The 10,667-nt window shown below is 16.7% G+C and overlaps 2 protein-coding genes and 1 pseudogene across 2 annotated transcripts, besides 1 other annotated feature; all 3 read left to right on the forward strand.

The window, feature by feature from the left end:
* Window positions 1–1,937: 1,937 nt before the first annotated feature.
* PRSY57_0934900 (exported protein (PHISTc)) lies at window positions 1,938–3,229 on the forward strand (the record flags this gene model as incomplete). The annotated part of the gene is made up of 2 exons (XM_020114835.1): window positions 1,938–2,042; window positions 2,210–3,229. 2 exons carry the CDS (start codon window positions 1,938–1,940, stop codon window positions 3,227–3,229), a joined length of 1,125 nt encoding a protein of 374 aa, XP_019970535.1.
* Window positions 3,230–5,835: 2,606 nt separating this feature from the next.
* PRSY57_0935000 (exported protein (PHISTb)) lies at window positions 5,836–7,105 on the forward strand (annotated as a pseudogene; the record flags this gene model as incomplete).
* Window positions 5,836–7,105: a sequence feature.
* Window positions 7,106–9,386: 2,281 nt separating this feature from the next.
* Window positions 9,387–10,572, forward strand: PRSY57_0935100 (exported protein (PHISTb); the record flags this gene model as incomplete). The annotated part of the gene is made up of 2 exons (XM_012907586.2): window positions 9,387–9,455; window positions 9,568–10,572. The coding sequence occupies 2 exons, from the start codon at window positions 9,387–9,389 to the stop codon at window positions 10,570–10,572; spliced, it is 1,074 nt and encodes a 357-aa protein (XP_012763040.2).
* Window positions 10,573–10,667: the final 95 nt, after the last annotated feature.

Raw genomic sequence — 10,667 nt, forward strand, 5'->3', positions numbered from 1 at the left:
TATATATATATATATATATATATATATATATATATATATATATACTAATATTTTATTTTATATAATTAAAAAAAATACTTCTTAATAAACTTTTTGTCCTTGATTTTATATATCACTTGAAAAATTATGACGTAAAAAAAAAGGAAAAAGGAATTTAATTTTGAGTTCATATCAAATATAATTATATGATTTAAATAAAATAAATTGTGAAGGTACACAAATTATTATGAGGTTTAAAAGGAGTAGTATATAAGAGTATTTATTTAATTGTTCTATATATATATATATATATATAAACATACACATGAGATATAAAATGTTGTTATTTATTATAAAAAGGTTATAAGAAGAAAAAAAAAAAAAAAAAAAAGTGTTTATATAAATTTAATACGTGATTAAATATAATCAATATATATATATATATATATATATATATATATATTATATACAAAAACTCTTTTTATATATATAATATGATATAATAATATTATTAAATTATGGTACGGATACATTTATAAAGCTAAGAAAAATATATATTATGTAATGGAAAATAAATTATTATTATTATTTTATTTTATTTTATTTTATTTTTATTAATATGATTATCCATTTACATGTATATTCGTTTAAATTAAAAAAAAAATAAGTGTATTATTATTATTAAAAAAAATTATGACACCCTAAAATATATAAAGTATAATAAATTATTAATAAATAAAAATAAAATATTATTTTTTTATGTATTTCAACCAAATAAACATATATTTATTTTTATAATAAAAATAAAATGATTAAATAAAATAATGAATCTGAAATATAATAAAATACTTATAAATATCTCTATAATATAGTAATTTAAAATTTAATGTTAATTTATTTAAAATATCTTTTTGTTAACTATTATATATATGATTTTATTACTTAAGGTTTTTAAAAAAAAAAAAAAAAAGGAGAATAAAGAAATAAAAAAAGAAAATTAACGCAAATATGTATACGTTAAATTAAAAAAAAATTATGAAATTATTAATAAAATATTATAATATATATATTTTTGCATATAATATTAACCAGTATAAAATAAATCTGGTAATAAATATTATAAAATAGAAGAAGTATATAATTATATATATATTTAATAAAATAATAAAAATGATAAATTTATAAATTATTCATATAAGTCTTTTAATTTTATTACATATATAAAAAAAAAATTATTATCAGGAGTTAATATATATAATTATATTATATATATAAGATATATATATATATATATATAATATATATATATTAATACATAGAGATACAAATTGGATAATTAATCATATCTACCATATATAAATATAATATATTATATATATATGTATATTTTTATATATATTATACAAATGTTATTTTCCTATATTATGTTTAATTATATAATATTTCAGAATTTTATTATATAAAATGATGAAAAAAAAAAAACTTAAAAAATTAATTTAACATAAATATATATATATATAAAGGATATATAAATATATTAATAATATATATATGTTTATATATAAGGTTATGGGGAATTTAAAAAATGAAGAAGAATATATTAATAAATAAAATACATTTATTTTTAAAACTTATATTATTTCTTTTTTTTTTTTTTTTTTTATTAAGTAAAATTATAATATCTAATATAATTATCCATTAATTTTACAAAAAAAAAAAAATATATATATATATATATATATATTAAGATCAATATTAAAGTAATTTTTTTTTCTTTTTTTTTTTTAAGTAAAAAACTTTATAGAATAATTTTACATTATACAAATATATATATATATATATATATATAAGATTTAATTTTAAAATATATATAGAAAATATAACTTTTTTTGTGTAAACCATTATATAAGAATTTCGATCTTTTAAAGAATTCTTAAAGAGAAAAAAAAAAAAAAGAAATGGTTGTTAGTACATATAATAATACACGAAGGAATGATCTAAGATATGTCCTTAAAAGACATACCCTTCTATCTCTTTTTTCTATTATTTGTATGTTATCACTGGTAATGAAAATAAATTAAATTAATAATTTTTTAATATTTCGAGTAGTATATATAAATATGAAGATATTTTATAAATAAATAAATAAACATTTTATGTTATATGTAATATATATATATATATATATATTATCTCTTTTTTTTTTTTTTTTTTTTTTTTCTTTTTTTAGAATTTATCAATATTTGAATTTAATAATAATAATTATGGATTCCATTACAATAAAAGATATTTTAAAAGTTTAGCTGAAGGAAGTTCAGAGGAACATACCAATTTAAGAAGTCATTCAACAAGTGATCCAAAGAATAATGAAGAGAAACCATCAAGTCACGAAATGAATAAATGTGATATGAAAAAATATACTGCTGAAGAAATCAATGAATTGATTGACAATTCTAATGAATCTATAAGTAGAAATGATATGCATATAATATTTAGTTTTGTACACGATTCTGAGATAGAAAAATTTAAAAAAGTAGAAGAAAATGTATTTAAATTTATTGAAAGTATAGCAGAAACATATAAAATACCAGATGATTTTAAAATGAAAAAATTCAAATATGCACACCTTGAAATGGAAGGATATTTAATAAAACAAGAAAAGTTCCTTTTACAATATGCTTTTCTTTCTTTAAATGGTAATGTATGTGAACGTAAACATTTTAAAGAAGTTTTAAAATATGTAAAAAGGGAATGGGCTGAGTTTAGAAAAATGATGTTTGAATTATGGAAAGAAAAATTAACTTCTGAATTCAGAGAACATGGTGAAATGTTAAATCAAAAAAGAAAACTTAAACAGCATGAACTTGATAGAAGAGCACAAAGGGAAAAAATGTTAGAAGAACATAGTAGAGGAATATTTGCAAAAGGATATTTGGGAGAAGTAGAATCAGAAACTATAAAAAAGGAAACGGAACACCATAAAAATGTATGTGAAGATAATGCAGAAAAGTCACAAAAACAAAAAATTGAAAATAAAAAAATCACTGTAGAAGAAGTTAAATTTGAAGAACCAAAATCTCAACAACAAAAAGTTAAACCACCAAAATTGCAGCAACAAAAAGTTGAACCACCAAAAGTACAACAACAAAAAGTTAAACCACCAAAAGTACAACAACAAAAGAATAAAAATGAAAAAGGACAGAAGCAAGTATGTTCCAAAGTAAAGGGAAACAATTTAAAGAAAAAATAATTAATATAATGTAACCTAGTTAATAGTGAAAAAAAAAATATATATATATATATATATGTATATATGTGTAGGTATAAGGTTTTTACGTTTTGGGGGATGTATTGTTTTTATGTTTTTTAAGAATTTTGAGCATGAGAACACCAAAACGAAATAAAATAAAAAGAAAGAAAAAACCCACAACACATATATATATACCTTTACAAATATATTATACGGACATTTATATATTAACAAAAAGGCATAAAAACTATCATAGAAAATGTTTTTAAAACTTTTTGTTAATGATTTGTACTATTTTGAATTCGTTCTTATAATAAATTAAAGTGTCTCTCACCATTTATGTTTTATTTAATAAGTTATATTTCAATTATATTTTAGTTATTATTATTATTTTTTTTTTTTATATGTTTTTATGTAAGTAATTTTGAAGTGTATATTTTTTTTTTATGTTTTATATATTTTTTTTTTTATGTTATATATATATTTTTTTTTTTTTTTAAGAATATAATTTGTTCTTTTATTTATATTATATATATATATTTATATATATGAGTAAATCATATGTGTATATATATATATATATATATATACATAAATAAAATATTAATGTATTTTTGTAAGAAATAATATAAAATTTATATAGCGTTCATATGTTTATATAACAATAACAATAAAATCATTGAAAAGGAAAAATATATTATTTTGTTTAATATAAAAGTATAATAAAATATATTTCATAAAATTATTATAATTAATAATTTAAATAATGTTAAAATACAATATTGAAAATAGTTTCTTTTATGGTTTTATTATATGCTATTTTTATTTTTCACGATTGGTATTTTTAAAAAGATAATAGAAAAAAAAAAAAATTATAAAATTCTTATTTTTTCATTATATTAAATTTTCAGAGGATACATTTAAAAATTATATTTAAATATTTAATTTGAAATATATATTTTTGACAAGAAAAACAATTTAAATTATCATTACTATGAACAAGAACTTTTAAATTATGTCCCAATTATATATAATACAACACATATATATATATATATATATATATATATATATATATTATATTTGTTATTTTTATTTTATATCAATTTTTTTTCTATTTTTCATCGTTCTTCCTATTGAGATAATAATATTATTTTAGGTGCTTGATATGATAAGTCGTTTTAATTTTTTTTTTTATATTTAAAACCATTATATTATTAATAATTTAATATATATATAACATGTAAAGATTAGAAAAGTGATGTATGAACCTATGTAAGAATAAAATTAATATTATGCATATATTTAGGTATCCAATTAATTTTGGACAGTTCTTTTTCCCTATAATGTGTAATATATATGTTATATAAAATTATGTTTGGAGATTTTACTACTTTATATATGCAATATAGTTGAATTAAAATATATTATGACAAGAATATATTATGGTAAAATATTATGATTATTCTTATTCTTCTTCTTATTATTATATATATACTTTATTATAATTTAAAATAATATTGTACTTAGATATAAATATGAAAATGAAAATATTTTTAGAAGAACAAATTAATATATTTAGGACAAATTATGTTGAAAAAAAAAATGTTTAAAATAATATATATATATATATATATATATATATATATATAATGGTATTTATATAATTATAATTTTATTAATGAATATAAAAATAGGTTAATTTAATTAATTAATTAATTAATTAATTATTTTATTTTATTTTATTTTATTTTTTTTCTTAATATGAGTTATATTTCTCCTATATGGTGAAAGTGTTTGAGTTAAAAAGAGACCTTAATTTTTTTAGACAATTATTAAATATTATGAAAAATAAATTATATGAAATAGTTATTAAAAAAATATATTGTAATCTTTGTATAATAGTTATAAAAATGGTTTTAATTAAATAATAAAATTTATTTATTTATTTATTTATTTTTATTTTTATTTTTATTTTTTTTTTGTTTTTGAATTAGCTCCTAATATATATTTAAATTAATTTATAAAATTTTAAAGAAAGGTAGAAATGTGTATATGATACATACAAATAAGCTCAAGAATTACAAATAACAGTTTAATTATATGAAATGATTTTATAAACAATAGTGTATCATTATATAATATATTTATAATTATATCTTTTTAATAATGGGATACAATATTTAATAGTTTTATTATTATATAATTTTTTTTGTGTGTTTGGGTAAATTTTATTAAAATTTAATATGCTATAGATATAGGGTTAAAAATGAAAGTGCAAAAAGAAATAAGATGAGAAGTGTCCCATAACAATTTAATATTTTATCTATGTTTCAAATTATATAACATCAATATATATATATATATATATATATATATATATATATATATATATATATAATTATGTATTCTTATATATAAGTTATTATAATTGTTTTATTTTATTTATTATTATTATTATTATTATTATTATTTATTATTATTATTATTTTATTTTATTTTTTTTTTATAATAAGAATCATATTCATATAAATTATTATATATATATACATATATAGAAAGACTTTACCTTTTTTGAATTATTGCTTATATATAAAAAAAGAAAAATGTGGTTTTGTAATAAATTTAATGATAATCCAACTAAAGGGTTACTGGATTCTAATAATGTGCAATCAAAATATTGTACAATATATTCTTTTGATGATGAAGAAAATAATATGAAAAGAAAAAATCAGTTCGCATCTTTTCGTAAATTATGTTTAAAGTTATCTATTCTTGGAATTATTGTAATAGTGGTATGTGAAACAAAAAAAAAAATAAGAAAAAAAAAATAAGAAAAAAATAGTGTGCATTTTTTATTCCCTACTTGAATCATATATATTTATTCTAGATATAAAACACTAATATGTTATTATATATGTATATATATATATATATATATATATATATATATATATATTTTTGTATAGAATGTGTGTTGTAGTTTTGAATCAAATGAAATATCCAACGTTAATTTAATAAAGAACGAATATTCCAGAATATGAAGTGAAACCGAGGAATTAAAAAATTTGTAAGAGGAAAGTAAAAATAAAAATAAGATGATGAAGAAGAAGTAAGTTTATTTGATGGTTCTGATAATATGTGGTTGTACTTACGATAATGATACATGGTCTGTATTTAATGAAGAATGTGGTAAAAGAAAACCCGAGAAAAAGCCCCTGAAAAAAACCTCATCCTTTAAAAAATAATTTCGAATCATCAAGTTATCAATCAACATCTAATAGATCAAGTGTAAGTGATCTGATTAAAGTTATAAAATCCACATTTGGAGGTGAATATGAAAATTTATTTCAAACTTGTCCAGATATTTTCGATGAGTTAGTAAAACGTTCTACATTGGAACGTTTGGAATTAGATTTGTATGAAACTGAAATTTCTGATTATTTAACTGTAACTTATGATCTTTCATTAAATGAGAAAATTTTGATATTGAGTAGTGGATCATGTAACAAGGAAGATTTATACAATTTGTGGTCAGAAATAATGAGAAATGAAGAAGAAAATTAATTTAGCTTTCTAAGATATCATCTATATAACTACTATTATTCACTAAGAAAAATGGAAGCAGAGTAAGTCGTGAATATTCAGAAAAAATATGGAATAAATGTGAAGAAACCCTTAAAAGTTTACATGAAAATCATGAAAGTTCAATCTTTGATTTATTCCATAAATGGATTAATGGAAGTATACATGAACTTTCAGAATTTAAAGTTCTTGTATCTGAAGGTAGATATTCATGGAGTAATTTACTTAAAACTGGAGAACGTGAATGTAAAAAATTTATGATTAAACATTATAAGGGTAAAACCGCTTTAAGAATTTAAATACCAACAATAAAAAAATATAATATACTTAATATGAAATAAAATTATTACATATAAGAATGATAATAATGCATATAAATAAAATAAAAAAAAATAAAATAAATGAAGTATATATTAATCGTTTTACCGAAAATTTTGTTTATGAACTTTTTCTTCTTTATATATATATATATATATATATATATATATATATATATATATGAATATGTGAATAACCCAAAATATATTGTTTGTGATTTTTAATTAAGATTTATCATGTACGTTTTCATTTTATTTTATATACACTTTGTACTTATTTTATTCTTCCTTTATTATTATTATTATTATTATATTATTTTAAAAATTATGTTTAACTTATTCAAGGGGAAAAAAGAAAAAAAAGAACAACAATATATAACATAAGACCTTTTATTATTTAATAATTACATTATCAATCTATAAATACATGGTTAGGCAAATTACAATTTTTTTTAATTGTTAATATATATAAAAATTAAGAAATATTTTAATTCATAATGATATGTTTACACTAACACATTTTGAAAAATATTTTATGTATGTATATTTTCTTTGCTATATATGTTTATAAAATTTTTTTTGTGAGGGAAAAATTAAATGAAACAGGTATGTTAAAAAAATAATAATAAAATAAAGAGTGATTCATATTTTTATTATTATTATATTTTGGAAATTAAGTCATATTATTTTAGTTTATCTTATGATATTTCTTTCTTTTTTTTTTTTTTTTTTTTTTATGTGTTATCCTTTCTCTTTTTTATAAATTAGTAAATTTTTACATATTTAAAAAAAAATAAAAAATGTTGATAAAAAAAAATGACGGCATCATAGTATTTAAGCAAGTGAAAATAGGGTGTTATAAAGATATAAAAATATATAATTTCTTAATTGTATTTTATTATTTATTTTGATAATTTTTTTTTTTTTTTTAATTATGAATTTAATATTATAAGAATTTTATATTAATATATACATATATATTATTATTATTATTATTATTATTATTATATACAAGAAAAGTACAGTGGACAAGTACACTTTGAGAATCCTATGTAGAAGAAATAAGAATATATACAAATCATATAAGGATACCATACTATTTTTAATATTTACGGAAAATATATACAATGAATTCAGTACATTATAAAATAAAATGTTTATTATATATAGAATATTTATGAAGGTCACGTGTATTAAATTCATTATTTTTATTTATTTATTTATTTTTTTTATCATATTGTATAAATATATTAATATATTATAAAATAACGATAAAAGAAAATGTTGAATACAACCAATATAATCATTTTAATAATACGAAAGAGAAAAATGCGTTTGATGTGTACGCATTATAAACAACAAAAAAGAATTATAAAATAAAATGACTGTATTATTTTATTTCAATTATGTACATATAAAATGAATAAATACATATATATTTATATATATATATATAATATAATATAATGATGATATATGTATTTGCTTTTTTTGTTTTTATATTAATTGTTTTACTTTTTTCCTTTTATGATCATATCCACATTATTTTGTAGATATAATTTTAATAAAATTTTGAGGATATTAACTGTTTAAATTTCATATTTTTTTTTCGCATAAAAAAAAAAAAAAAAAAAAATTCCAAGTAAATGAAACATCTATATTTTTGTCTTCAACTTTATTTTTATATATCAAGAAATTACAAGTTCATTTTTATTTCATTTCATTTTATTTTTTTTACTTGTATTTTTTAAGGATATTTTACAAAGGTAATGAATACATGATAAACCTATTTTCTATGTTTCCTTTTTATTATGAATTATAATGTATTCTGTAAAAATATGTAAATCGATGTTTGAAAAAAAATATAGAAATTCATATATACAATATATGTATATATATTTGTATTAATTAATTTATTAAAAAGGGAAAATGTTATATCATTTTTTGGAATACATGTAAATATATATTGTAATATGTGTTTTAATAAACGTTTTATATTTTTATACAAATAAATTATTATGTTAAAGAAATATTCGGAACAACAGATTATGCATATTTTCGTAGGAAAAACAAGAAAAATAAAATAAAATATTAAGATTATTCATTTATTATTATATGTGTAGTTATTTATATATGTTTGCTTCCTTTTTTAACCTCATTTTTCAGTTTTATGTAAGAGAAATTTAAATATAAAGAAATTAATTGAAAAAGTGTGTATTAATATTTTTCTTATTGGATAAGAATACTAAAAGAAAATGAAAGAAATGAATTTTTTTAGAAGTATTTCTCTATTGGTTGTTGGTATATTGTATGTATTTGTATTGGTAATATTTTAAAAATATTAAATATAAATATAAATATAAATATATATATATATATATATATATATATATATATATATATATACATAAATATTCATATATATTTTTTTATTAGAGAAATATATTTAAAGATGATGCCTTTTCAGTTGTATATAAATTAGATAAATATTCAAGAAACATGTCTGAAAGAGAAGAATTAGTAGAATTTCTTAGCGAATACTCTGATGATAAATCCAATGTTATAGAAAAGAGTAAGAATAATAAAGTATATAAGAAATATAATTTTGATGATTTGATATATTCATTAAATTCAAATGATATATTAAAAATTATATTCCCCGCTCATATTTTTGATAAACTTTATTATGAACTGAAAGATTATGATGATAATTATAACACTTATTACCTTTGTGAAAATATTAGAGATGGAGATATATTTTATTTAAGTCCTAAAAAATGTTGTAAAGGTGGGAAGCATAAAGATAAATGTGTTCATAAAGACTTTCCTATTTTAGTAATGGATCCTAAAGATTTGGAAATAAATAAGAAAATAAAAACTTATGCTTTCTTTAAAAATAAGAAAAAATATATGAAGGATATGTGGTCTGAATTAATGTTCAAGGAAAAATTAAATCTTTTTTTCTTAATAAAACATTTAGAGATTTTTTATAAGAAATTAATAGCAGATTATAATATTTCAAATCCTTATGTTTTTGGAAATTTTTGCTATTGTAAAAAAATGATTGTAATGAATATTTTAAATAGTGATCATCATCTTAATTTAGTTTTTTATAATTGGATTGAAAACTCAAAACTAAAAACAAAAGAATTTAAAATTCTTTTAAATGCTTGTAGATATTGTTGGAGGTATTTAAAAAGAAAATTACACGACTCCTGTGAAGACATTCTTATTAATTCGTTTAATAAAATAAATGTTACTGACAAAACTATGAATAAGGATATGAATAATTTTAGAAATGAATCTAAAGTACAATCAAAAAACACACAAAGCAAGAATTATATATCTATAAGTAACAAAGAAGAAGATATTTCTGATAATTTAGAAATAACAAATTATGAAAAGTGTCTAATAAATGCACCATATATAGATGAAGAATAACAAAAGTTTGTGATATCTTAAAATATGAGAGATATTATAATATTTAAATAAAAAAAAAAAAAAAAAAAAAAAAAAAAAAAAAAAAAAAAAAAAAA

This window comes from Plasmodium reichenowi, chromosome 9, assembly GCF_001601855.1.
Source record: "Plasmodium reichenowi strain SY57 chromosome 9, whole genome shotgun sequence".
In the NCBI taxonomy this organism is placed as follows: Eukaryota; Apicomplexa; class Aconoidasida; order Haemosporida; family Plasmodiidae; genus Plasmodium; species Plasmodium reichenowi.